Consider the following 15,307-nt stretch of genomic DNA (forward strand, 5'->3'; position numbering starts at 1 on the left):
TACCTTATCGAGCACTCCGATATCTTGTACTTTGTTTCGGCCCGACATGGCGCTGGGAGGGGCAACTCTCAGAGGTCTACTACACCCCCATTAACTTTTATCGCTTTATCTGGTATCACTAAGATAAGTCTGATTTTGGAGAACTTCTGGCGCGTGATTACGGCGGTCTGATATAGCCGTAGTCACCCTGCTGATGCATCATACAAAAGACAGTGTGCACACACTGTCTGAGACAGTGCCTCAAACAGTGCCTCAGACAGTGTCTCAGACAGTATCCAATGGTCGAAGCTCACTTATGTGGAAAGCAAACAAGCGTAAGATGTGTCCGCGGAGAGTTTTTTCATTATGCCTGCAGCGAACATTATGTCCTTTGTACGATGTGCCAGCGGCATGACTGCAGCCTTAGTTGCCACCAGAGTCGCCTCATCTTCTTATCTAGATTACTGTCACGTCTTCCCTGTGTTTCTTTTGCTTTTTTTGTTTTTATCTGGTTTTCTCGTTACCGTCATTCTTTAAATTGTAGTTACTGTTCCGGGGGACTATTGGTACGTTAAGTCACCCGAGACTGTACACATTGATACTCGCGACAGAGCCACGCGTACACACCATCGATAGGCAAGGCTATACGCAACGCACAATTAATTCTGCCGTGTGTTTCTGGGAAAACTTTCAAACATTCCTAAAGATAAAATGTTTGAGGAGAAAACGAAAATTAACTATTTCGGGAAGAAGCTGACAGCCAGGGTAGTGATTGCTAAAATATTCTAATTAGCAATATAATTACCTAATATTGACTAAATCATTGATCAGCGAAGATAAACATATGGTTCCCATTAGAAACTCGCAGGGCATCATCGAAAACACCTAAATTATTCAGTTATAAAACAAGCTGAAGCACGTGCAAAGCGCCTAAGCCCTAAAATTGACTACCTAAGTCGTTTTCGATGACGCTCTGTGAGTTTCTAATTGAAACCATATGGTTGTTTTAGAGCGCAGCACTTAGGCGCCCGTTTCCGGCTTGAGCGGCGTCGCCTTCGCCGTTGGCGTCGCCGTCGCCGTCGGCGTAACCACGCGTTGCGTTATGGGAAATGTCCCATAATGCACCGCACAAGACCCTCGTGACGTCACGACGCCACGTGTGACGTCACGAGGGTCCCGCGCGGTGGATTATGGGACATTTTTCTTAATGCAACGCGCTGGAAGGAGGGAGAGAAGGACGAGGGTGAGGGGAGGAGGAGAGGGGGAGGAGGAGGGAGAAGGAGTAGCAGGGAGGATGAGGAGGAGGGGTTTACCCTTCCCTCAGTACCCTTCTCTCCTCCCCTTCAAAAGCTGCGCTCTAATTCGGTGTTGCACGGTGTTGCAAACGCCTTTCATTTTTGTCATTAATTAAAAAGTTAATTTTTCTATTTTAGGTTATTACTCGGCTATTAGTATGCTAATATGTGAAACCCGAGATAGTTTTTTTTTTTTTTTAAGCACCCAAGTTTTAGGAATTCTTGACAGTCCTCGCAGAAACACCCAGTTTTATTTGACGCCATGTTGCAGCGGTTTCCGAACCATACAAACGAATATAAGGTATCTACTTCTCGATCAAATGATAATCTGACGACTGTTTGTAAACAAAAATAATACTACATAAATAATAATAATAATATTATTAATAAAAAAAAATCAACATGGGTGGTTCAAGATATAAAGGACGAGGGTAGTATTGAGTGGTCCGAGCTCCATGATCCGACGACGGAAGGAAACACACGTTTATTGGCTTAGAACGACGTCCGCAACCATCGTCGCGAACTTGTGGTCATCCTGGCTCGTTGGTCTAGGGGTATGATTCTCGCTTAGGGTGCGAGAGGTCCCGGGTTCAAATCCCGGACGAGCCCGTGATTTTTTTTTTTTTTTTTTTTTTACTTTTTGTTATATGAACTATGTCATAAAAACATTCGCTGAAATATGCCGGTGCAATTTAGGTTGCACCACAAATTATTTTGAGTTCAAACAGCGCTGTCCCCGATTTCGTCATATTTTGCGCACGCTTTCTTTTTTTCTTTCTTTTTTATTTTTAGGAAGTTTTTTTTTTAGATGTAAGAGGAATATTCCTTTCTATATTTTTGGATATAACGCAACCGAAGGTGGGAGCTTCTGCAACAAGTCTCTTTTAAGTATGTGCTCATCAGTAGACAATCCGCACCTTTCGAATAATTACTTTCGACAGCGTCAAGACGAACCGGTGGCTGGCACGTTCCGGATAGATGTGGGCTTTGTGGTGCTGGACGCTTTCGCTCATACCTGGCTGCGCAGAGAGCACAACACGAGTAAGCAGACCTTGACCCCTAATCAAAAAAAAAAAAAAACCTTGGCGTGCTGATATGGCGGCAGAGGACTTCACTCAGCCTTGTCGATTTGGGATAAAATCCCAAGCGTTAGCCAGGGAATAAGATAGCATTCGAAACACTTATACCGCTTCATATAAAGAGTCAGGTCACCGGGTGTTCTTCGTATCGTTTGATGCGTCCTTAAAAGCTCGTGCTCTGAGATTGTACAGAAACTTCAAGTTTGACAGTTTCGTGCAAAACGTTTCACTGTTCATTCGTGTGTTTTAGCTGTGAGAGGCGCAGCACAAAACCATTGGCTGGTTTTTGAATTACAGTGCAGTGGTAAATTCTCCAAATGCACAATAATAAACAAACGTTTTAAGTCCAGCTAAGAATTATAAAGGTATGAATGGACAGACCCATATAGTATTCTTAAACAAAAAGAAAACTGAAGAGAAGAGTTTCTTGCATCCTGAGTAAATTCAAACACAAAACAATGAACTCTTCCTAAAAACAAGCGTGATATTCTCATTTCCGCGATAAGCGTTGTGACCCAAAACCAGAGCCCATGGTCTCAAGGACCAATCAAACTACCTCCTACCGATTTTTTTTTTCTTTCGGAGGAGGGGTTTATAATCGATGGAATATAAGCTAATTATTATTATAAACATTAAGTGCATTAGCAAACATACTAACCTTACATTAAGAGCGATTCTATAGCTTGCAGAAGTGCAGTTCTCATTCAAAGCATTTGTCCTGTTCCGTTGATAGCGGAGCTTCTCTATGACCTGCTGGACATGCTCACCTTCTGCAAGTCCGACATGCCAGGTCTGATCAAGGGAGAACTTGAGGTCTTCCAGAGAGGTACGATTCAGAGCTGCTCTCTCACGCTTCCGGAACATTCATTTGCCTATATGTACTTGGACCCGTTGTCTACCGCGTGGTGGTAAAGTACTAGTTGCGTTTCTCTCTTCGTGCACACGACATGAATGATCTATTGCGTACAAAGCTGCACAAACATATGTGTGAAAGGCAAGAAAGAATAGACGTTTCATGCGTAAATTTGTTTTATTTGACAGCGCTGCAAGCCCCGCAGGGTGGCAAAGCACTGCAGAAGTATTTTTACACGCACAACATGATAAGAGCAGTATAAAAGCTCAATAATACGTTAACAAAAATTTCTGTGTGGACCACAACGGGTACAAACATGCCAATGTAATGGTCCCTGACCGCCTACATCCGACGGGGAAATTTTTCTGTTCTGCCAGCGTGCTTTCTGGCTTTAACAATTTTCTAGTGGCGCGTGAGTTTTCGTGTACGCCCAGCATCACAAAAAAAAAAACAGCAGAGTCATCGTAGAGGTAGGACAACTGAAACAACCCATTCCGTAGTTGTTACGTTGGCACTGACTGCAAGGAAAAATCGATGCACAAATAAACTAACTGTCTAGAAATGTCCGCATCTCAAACACCAACCTCGAATATAATTTGCAATAAAATAGAATATTCAGATGATTTCCGAGAATGCGGAGTGCCTCTATAATCAATCGATTGATCAATCATGCGGTATAAAGGTTTCTCTCAATAACTATCATGCGGACTCTTCGACACAGGTGTCACCGTTGATTTGGGAAGATTTGGGACGGGGCAGCTCTTCGTGCGACGGAAACAATATATCTATCGACGCGAAGAAGTGTCTGTGAAATTTACGCTACATAGACGAATAAGCGAGCAAAGTTGCATTTACTTTTCAGTATTGCAGCTCGACTCGGCGCACGACCTTGAAGCTGTGCAATGGTCGATTCTTCTCTCCTATCTGCTCACTGTTTTCCGAGGCAGCGACAGCGAGGTCGACTCAGGTAACTGTTGCTTCTAACAAAAAAAAAAAAAAAAAGAAGAAACTTTTGGAAACTTTTGAAGATTTAAAGTTTTTTTCGGAAAATTTTGAAGATTTAAAGTGCAGTTGTGTCGACATCTACCCCTCACCTTATTCCTCTTTTGAAAGTGTAAAGTTCTTCGAATTTTTCAAGGCAAGTGAATTCTTTCATCAAGAGAAACCATAAGAGACAGACATGCAGCGATTATTAATTCGCATTACATGACATGTTTTTTAAAGTATTTCCATTCCACGCGTGACGTCACGTTCCACGTGAGCGTTGTGGGCTGTTCGAAATTCCCGCGCGAGGTCATGCGGTTGTGACGTCATGACCCTGTCGACCAATCAGGATTTTCGCGTCACGCCACAGACGCCGGCCTTTCTGCGACACGAGCTCCTTAAAGGCCCGTTCACAAACTTGCGACTTCTAAGAACCGAGTGCCTTGGAACCTCTTAATATCTCTTACGACGAGAATAGAGTGACTGTATAGACTCTGCTTGCAGACACACTGGCGCCATCTGTTGGGTAACAGCGTAAACATGGCGGTCCGGCATATTTTTTTTATTTATCTCGCGCATTATCCTTTCTTTCTTGGCTCGAAAAGCTTTTGTCAACGTTGTAAACGAGCCTTTCTCACGGGTGTTACGCACATTTGACCTCGGAAATCCCGCAAAACCTTCGCTCTTATGCAATACAGTTCCAGGGTCACCGCATCGATTGCGCCAGCGTGCCAGTGTGTTCTCTCGTCCTAAGAAATTTTAAGAGGTTTCAACAAGTCTCGTCTCTCTCGGTCGTATTCGGTTGCAAGTGTGTGAACGGGCCCTAACAGGGATGACAAGGCAGCCAAGCGCGAGCGGTCATTGGTTGAGGCCGGGGAAAAACGAAAGCAAGTGGGCGCATCTGGCGGGTAAAGAAACGCGCAACGTGCGCAAAGAGCAGACGAACTAAGGGGTGGGGCTCTGGAGTTTCAAAGGGAGCCTCGTTTTGCACGCGTGCAGCTGCGTCGCTGCTGCTCTCGCAGCCCCGGTGGCTGGAGTCCCTCGAGACGCAACTGGTGGAACCCGGGCACGTCCGCGCCACCGGGTTCATGGTGCTCCAGAGGCTCATAGACATCCAGCTCCGGGCACACATGCCGGTAAGACCGAGCTCGCTAAACCAACCATCCTGACGTCATGGGACCTCGAGTCACGTGACGTCAATTTTCACGCTACATTTATGGGGAATATTCGCGTCATGCGACCACGTCACGTGGCCACATCGTGTGACGTCAACGTCTGTGACGAGGTGGTGCCTCGAAGCAGGCACGTAGCCAGGGGGGGGCATGGGGCCCGCCCCCCCCCCCCCCCGAAATCTTCAATTTTGCTGGGTCCTCCTCTCCCCTGTCCCCCTCATACAGCATTTTGTCATGGGCGCCCCCCCCCCCCCCCCCCCCCCGAAACAAAATCCTGGCTACGTGCCTGCCTCGAAGTGGTATCGTTTGCGCTCAACACCATTACGTGCTTTCCGGTCTTTTATCCACGCGATCAAGCTTGAGTGATTTCGATGGGCGTAGTGCGGCGGAGCGGTGTTGCTGGAAAAGCGGTCCCTGCAGTCCGAGCTGCACGCCGGCCCGGAGGGCGGCGTTGTGGCCGCCATGGCGCTCCTCCGCGCCCTGCTCGCCCAGCAGCTCTGGCCCACGGGCAGGGGCCTGGCGGTCAGGCTCAAGACGCCGCTGTCCCTGGCAGACTACAGCGCCCTCCTCTACACTCTGGCGGGACACGCGGCAAAGGTGGGGGAGCCGCGCCAGGAAGCTCTATATGGTATACCGCGCAAGTATCTATAGGTGCGAATGCGGCGTAAGAGTACCGTGCAAAGTCTTCTTATATGTGTGTCTGCTTTATTGGGACAATCTTATAGGGAGAGACTGAAGCATGGAAAACAATCAAGAAATTGGAGGGAATTTGGAGTGCGCAAGGATAGTTAATAACAACCGTTGTGCACGGTGATGGCTGGATTTTTGTTTCTCTTTTCTCTATAATAGCCAAAAATTGTTCCACGTTACTTCTTAAAAAAAAAAAAAGCAATGAGGCACACGCGAGTTGATTTTGTACAAAAACCTTAAAGATGCCTTTAACCAAACGACATTTGTGATTCACGCGCGATTTCGTTTTTTCAAAAATGAAACGATATTGTCATGTTCCGATTTATAATTTTTTTTTCTTGTTTTTCGCACATGCGTTGTAGCTTTAACGTTCTACGAACCTGGAGATCAAGCTCTAGCTAGCGCCGCTTCTCTCGAGCTCGGATGCGCTAGCTGATTCGGGCATCCGAATCTTGCCTATCGGCTATACGGACCAACCATTTCCGTAAACAAGTTGTCTGATTTTATTACTAATCTTCCCGATTTTTCAAACTCCACGTTCGTATTCATTTGAAGCACCTAAAAGAATGATAAATAAATTATCTTCCACACAATTACGCGTGCCACGCGAGCTATAAGCGTTCAGTGGAATATAGCTTCTCCACAATGCGGCATTTCGCACGGAGGGAGCAAGATGCTTATATTTGCAACTTCAACGCCCTACACATGGCGGGGTGGTATAGTTTCAAGATGGCAGAAGACACCGAAATATATTATCCATGATTTCCCGCTCGCCTGCTCGCTGATGCTGGTCAGCGTGCTAAAATTGATTCATCTCACTACAAATACGGATCGGTCGGGACAGGACCATACCACAGGAAACGGAGATATTGACGGAGATTAATTAACAAAAAATGAGTACGTTTAATGTTAGAATTTGCAAAGCGGAGCAGAACAGTTTTCCACTGTAACGCACTCTTTTTTTCTTTTTGCGTTAAAACTGCACGGTGCACGAACACGCCGTCCACAACCATGTGGTAACAGCGGACCCGTCTCCGCCGCCGTCCCCCCTCCTCTAGTTCTCCGTTCGTCCGCGAGAGGGCGAGCGGCGGGCTGAAGTTGAGAATAGGGTGGTTCAAACATACAGCGCAGCGCTGAATGAACGCTATAGGAACAGCGCTGACTTGAACGTAACCTAACAATGTTACAGCGCTATATCGCAATAGCACCTAAAAGTATATATGTTACTATACTTGTGTTTTGTACTATATCTTTGACTTAATTAAGAGAGTTAAAGGTATTAGCGTCTACTCTGGGCCGTATCTGATGCAGATCAACACGGCGGTGGATGAACCTGCAGTTGAGTGTCTGGAGGTCATCTTTCTATTTGTAGACCTCGTCAGCGACACGGATCTGGGTACGTTTCTCCCGAAATGTATATAAAATAGCGTTTCCTGAAAATTTTAGAGTCCCCGTTCTGTCGTTATCATCTTCCATGGCAAGCATGCAGCACAGATGTGATCAGATGTGACAGATGTGTTTTGTGCTTTGCACAGAAGGATTTAACAGGAACCCTTTGTGCTACATTGAATGAACTGGCTCACAGTAACTTAAACCTTTCGGAAAAAAATTACTGTAATAACGATGCAGTTTGCTAGAATTCGAGGCAATTACCACTTGCAAGTCAAAAAGCCAAAACAAAAGTCTAAAGCTATTTATATTTTTACGAGGGGCGGCCTTCCACGGATGTACAGAATAATACAACGTTTGCAGATAAGTACGCTTATTCATTACACTTTCAATAAGTTGTGTTTCTTAATATTGCGTCTAACTTGTTTAGACCTTGAAACTTTCCACCATAGGGCTACGGTTTTATGCAATCGGAGATTAAGCCCTAGTTATTTCGCAAACAAATCGAAACGTTTCCTTGTGCCCACGTAGTAAAATGGTGCTTATTTCCTGAAATCATTAACGCTGCCGATCCAAGAAGCGAAATTTTATCAAAACAAAACACAGAAAGAAGCAGAAGAGCGTGTTGGCTTAAAATCTTTCTTACGTTGTTTGACGATAGGCAACAAACAACGAGGAACCTACAAATGCTGTCTGTGTCTTTCGTGTTTTGTGCGTTCCCATTCAGGCTCGTTCACACACTTGCGTTTTGCTTAGGACCGAGTTTCTGTGACTTCTTACGACGAGAAGTCGCATGTGTGTGAACCAGCCTTTACACTCAAGAGCTAGAACCACTTTGTAAGAGAAGAACGACTGGTTCGCTGGTGCAGTGTCTCGGCTGGCGGCTCATCCGTGGCTGAATAGCGTGCTGCTGGAGTGCAGGCTCCTACACGCCGGACCCTCTCTCAGCATCACCACCCTGAGGATAGTCCTGCTCGTAGGTTCAGCCTTCCCTGACACTTCGAGCGGGTGGTTATTAAAATCACACTAACCATGATCTTGATCCTAGCTGCTCCATGGAGGCTGTTTATTTTTCAGCTTAACATATTTCTTAAAAAAAAAACGCGAAGGGTTTGAGCAGGTGTGTTTTACGACCAGTAGGACATAGTGTAGGGGCTAATCGTAAAGATCCGTCGGCTAATTACCTAAAATGTGGTCTATTAGAACGATGATGATGATGATGATGATTTTCCTTGTGTAGCGGGCGAGCTAAAAAACATCTGCCCTAGCCAAAACTGTAAAATGACAAAATCCTAAGATGATTGATTATCTTCCACTGTCGAAAATCTTTCGCCATCAGTGTTCTAGTCTTGTTTTCATTGTCTGCCCACACTGCAAGCACAGCCCGTTGTCCATCTTCTCCTTAAGTCTCCTTGGTTGGGGCGGCCGTGCTGGAATTGTGCAGGTTTTGCTACTGACTCCACTAAATACAACTAAATACAAAAATGAAGAGGAATAAAAAAAAACGTCACTACCAAAACGCTTTATTAGATCGCAGTAACAGCTGTTTTCGACGTTTGTCATGTCCGCCGACGCTAAACAGGCGCTCCACGGATGCCTTCAAAGGTTGGACGGCAACCCTTGCCGGTTCTGCTGTTTCACCAACACACATTACACAACTCCTCGTAACTTGCTGCCATGGCAGAACGAAAGCCGTTCCCTGTCTCTCACACTCCATTGCGTCCAGGTCTCGCTTCTCGACTCTTCTCACACCAAACGCGTGTGCGAAACACGCTCAAGAAATTACAGAGACAAAATATGATAAAAACATTTCCTATGTACGTTGAGCATATAGTTAATGTTAAGTTACATACTTATTTCGTGTAGTTTTGTCGTTTTTTCCTGTCTGGGAAAGAGAAGCGTCTACCGGATGGAAATTTATTTCGACTCCGCTCGGGTTTGCTCGTCTACGCAGGGATCATGTTGTGTCTGCTTAGTGTAGCCGTTTGTTATGGCGGTACTCCATGGGCGAAAAATTTGAGCACAGTCCGCGATGCGCAACTGTGCTCCATCACGTCCGCCCTCTGAATGCGTGCATCTTTGCACGTGTGCGCCAATGTGTGTTTTCTAGACGAGAAAGGGAGATCTCTCGCGCGTCTACAAATTGAGCAGTAACTTACGAAGTGAGTACAAGCTACTTGAAAATACTATTTAGAATAGAGTACTAAATATTCACCTTCAACCGAATTTGTAAAATACCAAGTTACTCACAAAAGTATTTATGACACGGTGACTTGAGTAGAACATTTAAGTTACGTACAGGCCTGCGTGAAACCCAGCTTCACCGTATGCAAAAGATCATATGCAAAAAGAAGCCCCATCTTTTGTACTCATGAACAATTGTTTAAATTTCAGACATATTGGGGGGTTCCCGTACTGATAGTTTCGCCCGAGAAATAATTAGGGACTTTTAGCAAGCCCCCCCACCCCCCCCCCCCCCCCCCCGTTACCGTATTCCCCGTATCGCACTGAGTGTTGGACAAAATACTGGGTAAAGGAATATAAGTTCAGTTATTAAATACCCGCTTCATAAGGTATTTAAAATACTACTCTGGTTACTTTCACTGTAAGCTATCTTGAGTAAAGTACAACTACTTAAAAATGTAATTCAATTACTTTTGAAGATACTTTCGCATTCCGTAATTTGTGTCGACGTCAGTGAGAAACACAAACAGTTGCGCAAATCTGGTTTACCGGAATGGTTTATTAGTGCGTAACAGCACAAAACGAAGGATGGGGGGAACATCGTAGGGCTATTTTATGCAGTCCAACTATAACGAGCAGGATATGACTGCCACATGTTACAAAACATTTTTTGGGAAAAAATCCTTAGACGCACTGTTTAACTGCAATTCATATTTCCTATATGGGAAGTTCACTATAAACGAACCTGGGATACGGGAATGAGTGAATGGATAGCGAAGAGAGCCCACCTAATAGCCACGGCACTGGTCGCACCTTCTTTAAGTAGGTTGCGTTCAGAAAGGCACTCAACGTTGGGGGACGCTTTGTTGGCTTTTTAAAAAGTCATCCTGCTCGTAGTTCGTTTCCTGTCTTGTTCTCTGCTTATCAATGTTCGCATATAGACAGTGTTCGCGAGAACAATAAATGCCGGACTTACGATAAAAAAGAAAGAAAGAAACCTTGACGTTCGGCAGTAGCGTTTTCAAATATAAAACAAACAAAAACAAAGTATTTTTGTGTTTCTTTTTTTATTTTATTTTATTAGTTATTTTCTTGACACTAAAGTATGCATTGTTGTCGTGGGTCGTTTTCCGTTCTGCGTTGCACGTATGTGGCAATCTTCAGTTCCGTAAAACCGCGCCTTTTGTTTGAGAATCTTTTGTGGGAAACTCTAGGAAACAGAAGGCGCCTTTGGGAACGCGAGAGAAAAACCTTGATAGTACGAACTTTGGGGTGAAATATGTGTCACACTCGGCACAAGTGCAATGTTTTCACGAGCTCAATCTAAGTCACCGTAGCTTATCGGAGCTAGCAACAGGATTTGGTTTCTCGAAAGAATATTGACGTTTGCTCGTGCCACGTCCACGCCACTTCATACCTAAAAACTCGGAGAATGGTTGAATGTCGAAATTGTTTTTGAGATAAAGAGTACAAGATACTCAGAACTGTAATTAAAATACAGTATCAAATCCTCTCGATCAAAAGTATTTGCAAGATACCAAGGTACTTCAAAAAGTGTTAGAAATACAGTATCTTGAGTAGAGTATTTGAAACCGGCACAAGTGTGATTTCGCACTACGGGAGCCTTTGAAGCATGCTTTTAAGCGCGCGCCCCACGGTCACGGAATCACTACGGTGCCCGCTTAAAAGAATGTTTCAAAGGCTCCAGTGGTGCGGTACGCGGAACAGAGCAACGATTTACTAAAAGTCCCTTATGGTCTTGGCAATTGGGAGTCGTAGATCTAAATTATGATCACGTGCCGGCAGTCCACGAACTCTCTACAAAACGTTTTCGAAAAAGACCGTTCACTGAACTGGGGCCCTAATCTGGACAGTTGGCGAAAAAGTCGGCGAAACATCTGGCGGCCGTGATTGGACAACGTCGCACTTGACCTTGGCGCCGGCCAATCAGAACCGCCAGATTTCTCGCCGTCTTTTTCGCCAAGCGTCCAGATTAGGGCCCCTGGACTGCTCAGTTCACTGCTTACGTGACAAGTCTGCCGACCTCGTTGACGATTCCTTTTCCAGAATTTTGTGGCTGTCAATATTTTCTTCTTTAAGCCGAAACTAAACAGCAACCAACTGAGTGTACAGATGTAGCAAAATATTGAATGGGTAGTCTTCCGACACCATACTAAACCGATGGGACCGATCAAACAGCATCAAAAGCGCGACGTCACGATGTCTGTCAAGTGTGTGTACTTGTTCTATATGTCATCTCATAACCAATTGTGTACGGGGAAGACCCAGTGACTAGCGCTTTTCGCGCTCTTTGATTAATCCCATCAGCTCGTAGCATCGGCATGCGCCTGGGCTTAAAGTGAAACGAAGTATAGACCACCCTGGCGAGAATGAACGCTGGACCTCTTTGCAGAGCGCGAGGCAAGAGGTGTACACGTGCTATAATAGACTCATTCACAGCGAGCAGCTAGGACTGATCAGAGTGCGACTATTGTGAGCCCGTTCATTTTGAGTAGAACCCGTAACTTTCACGTATCCATGCTGGGAGGTCTAGAATATTTCACGGCTGCATTCAAACAGAGCTAAAATCCTGATTAACGCATATTCAGGATGTTACCTGACGACCTCGTTTTCAACTTGCGCTTTGCTGGGAATTCTTGTCGGGCAGGTGCTGCAAGGAGCCCATACCAACCAGTTGATTGTGGAGCAACTTCCCTTCATCGTCGATTGCCTCAGTACCCAGGGGAAGAGTTGTATCAGCCTGTCAAGGAGGATTGCCGTCAAGGTGAGAGCGCTCAAAAAGTAACTGCAGCGAACTAACTTATATTCATTAAATATTCTATAAAAAAATATTGTTTCGTAATACTGGTTGCTGAGGGAGTCAAGCTGCGACAAACTCGAAGCTTGTAGAGCTCTTGGTTCAAGGTGCCTCTGTTGTCTTGCAACTGCTCATTCAAAAAAAGAAACATAAATATGCGAGTGACAAAGCTATACGTTTCCTCATAACTTTCACATTAATGATAATAGTAATATTATTAATAAAAAAACTATATGTTACACCAACAGGCCGATCTAGAGAAGAGAGGCTTGTGTGGTATGATGACCGAGCAGTTTGACTTTGTCAGTTTGGACAGCAGACAATGAGCCGTTTGGGACGTGTGGCAAAAAACGAGAAATCAACTGTGGCCCAGTTCGTTCTGACCATTCGCCAATCTCGCCCAATATTCTCCTTCTTTTCCCCAAAAACAATACAAAGAAAGAAAAACAAAAACAAAAAAACGAGATTACTTTTGAAAATATACATCTGGCATATTGTGGCAAAGACTTTCGCTGTGGCAGGACTAAACTGACCCGTCTCAGAATCTTTAGAGTCAAATCAGAACTTCAGTTGAACAAAGTCGGCTCATCAAGAAGCCCCCAGCTGGCATATTGCGGGCCCCTCAGTCGCACTACAACGTCGCCAACTAGGGATCTAAATACCGCCATTTCCTTTCAGAGCTACCGTCCATACTGCGCGACGTTGTTAGCCAAAGCACGACGTCAAATCTTCTTTTTTTCTAACTTTATTGAATGACATTTGATCTTAGCTCTTGGTGTATTCGCACGACAGATCTTTATCCTAGGAAAATCCTTAGTGCGCCATATATCTGCGAGGTTTGTGAATATGTTTGCGACTTTTGGGGGCTCGTCGAAGAGGAGGCAGGGGGAAAGAAGAGAAGAAAAAGAAAAGGCACCCCACACCTCAATGCTGTTGACCGTAACCTTTCCCCAAAAGGAGAAGAACAAGAAGGGGGTTCACTCTCGATGTTTCCCTTCTTCTACCACAGTTTCAGGTATAATTAATCAAAACTCATTTTCCGACAAACTAGTAATTTTAATTAAATCTCTTAAATTACCTTTAAAAGAGAGACAGGAAAACCAGACGATTACTGGTCGGTGTAACCGTGTGGCGCAGTGTACATAGAAGCACTCTCTCTGTTTGTCACAGCTACTGTCTGGAGGCTATCACCGCCACCTGTCAGAACAGTCCAGAGGGAAACTGCGCCATCTGCTCAGTCCTGCTGAAGACACAGATCCGGTACAGCAGCGGCAACAGCAGCAGCAGCAGCCACGGGCCATCTTGCCTGCCTGATTCTTCTTCGCTCGGCCCGCGATCTGTACTATCATGTGCTTACTATGTGTACCGCAACGATGTGTACTATGTACATTGCTGACTTGTTAATGTCCGAGTATTTGAACACCGAGTCTTCTTTATCCAACCCCGATGCAAGTACTATGTTCATGCTTCAGGTTTCCTGTCCGAACTTTGCAAACTTGATTGGACCAGGAGAACAATGCGAAGAACATGCAGTTGGTTACAAAAGGGTCAAAGATAAGGCACATTTCGTAAACTCAACTTAGTCCAGAAAATCTGTGAGAAAGTTAAAACACGCGGACTGCGGGGGGACGTTGTCTGTGTCTCTCCATATCTCGCAGCAGATTTTGTTCTGCAAGTCGTAACCTGTGTCATGACATTTGAGCAGTGCATTTGTCTCTCAACTGTTACTTTGGCTTTTCTTTTTTCAACTTTTAGGAGTTTATGTTTGGAGGACAATAAGAACTTGTTCTCCCCTCGCAAATGTTATTTGCTCATCGTTTTTTTTTTTTTTTCTTAAGTTCGATATTATAGCGTCTGCTTAGCTAATGGGGACACCACAAGCTTTCTAAGGTTCACTTTTTGATGTTTCCTAGTCACTTCGCGTGTCTTCTATTTGCTGTTGAATGAGATAATCCACCGCGTAAAGCCTATTTGACTTTTATGTTTGATATTGTTTGCGTTGAGGCTAATTTCACTTTCAACATATCATCGGGCATATCGATACTGTTTGGTTTGTCTTGAACATAAAACAGTTTTCTTACCACCTTGGGGTCCGTCAATTCTCAAAATTGAAACATTCGGTTATCACGTCAGCATTGTTTTGTCTACAACCCCGAGCACCGAATTTGGAGATACCGATGCATATTGTTGGCCCTAGTCACACCTTGGCCAAAAAAAAAAAAGAAAAAAAAAAAGATCCGCGATTGAGAATGTTTAATAAAGCCGACCACCAAGAGTGTGAAACGGTGTTACCATCCTCTCTGCAAAGTGGGCGTTGTATAAATGTCGGATTCTTGGGGTTTAGATCAGTGTTGCGGAGTTGCCACTCCGGAGTTGGAATGATTCCGGAATCATTCCGAATTTTCGCGACCCCGGAATGGAATGGGAATGGAATGGCGGCAACGTTGAGGGGAATGGAATGGGAATGGAATTAGCCCTTACAAAAATTTTTAATGAATTTCATTTGACAGTTTATGGAGTCTACTCATTACATCTTTTCGAGTCTCAATAGAAATGCAAACGAGTTTTGTAACGAGTCTGTAAGGAGTTTACGAAAACTATTGGCCACCGCGTTCCAATTGATGTTTCGACAAAGCTACCGCATAAAGTTTCCAATGTATTTCATATGAATATAATTTGAAAGTCTATTGACACCGTTTCGAGTCTGTGTTGAAAAACAATTGATTTTTTGTAACGAGTCCCTAAGGAGTTTACGAAAACTATTGGCCACCGCGTTTCAATTACGGTTTTGCCGTGCCACCTCATAAGAATTTCTAATAGATCTCATTTGAAAGTCTAGACACACTGCTTTGAGTCTCTGTTGA

At 44.5% G+C, this 15,307-nt stretch overlaps 1 protein-coding gene and 1 non-coding gene across 2 annotated transcripts; both read left to right on the top strand.

The window, feature by feature from the left end:
• Positions 1 to 1,811: 1,811 nt before the first annotated feature.
• Positions 1,812 to 1,883, top strand: Trnap-agg. The gene has a single exon. It is a non-coding gene; the product is annotated as a tRNA-Pro (tRNA).
• Positions 1,884 to 2,099: 216 nt separating this feature from the next.
• Positions 2,100 to 14,180, top strand: LOC115318463. The gene is made up of 10 exons (XM_040212619.1): positions 2,100 to 2,132; positions 2,216 to 2,315; positions 3,087 to 3,179; positions 4,069 to 4,173; positions 5,190 to 5,326; positions 5,744 to 5,959; positions 7,364 to 7,448; positions 8,311 to 8,417; positions 12,294 to 12,410; positions 13,614 to 14,180. Exons 3-10 carry the CDS (start codon positions 3,113 to 3,115, stop codon positions 13,755 to 13,757), a joined length of 978 nt encoding a protein of 325 aa, XP_040068553.1. The 5' UTR covers positions 2,100 to 2,132; positions 2,216 to 2,315; positions 3,087 to 3,112; the 3' UTR covers positions 13,758 to 14,180.
• The last annotated feature ends 1,127 nt before the right edge of the window (positions 14,181 to 15,307 follow it).

Source organism: Ixodes scapularis, unplaced genomic scaffold (assembly GCF_016920785.2).
Source record: "Ixodes scapularis isolate PalLabHiFi unplaced genomic scaffold, ASM1692078v2 PGA_scaffold6__148_contigs__length_123643588, whole genome shotgun sequence".
NCBI classification, from domain to species: Eukaryota; Metazoa; Arthropoda; class Arachnida; order Ixodida; family Ixodidae; genus Ixodes; species Ixodes scapularis.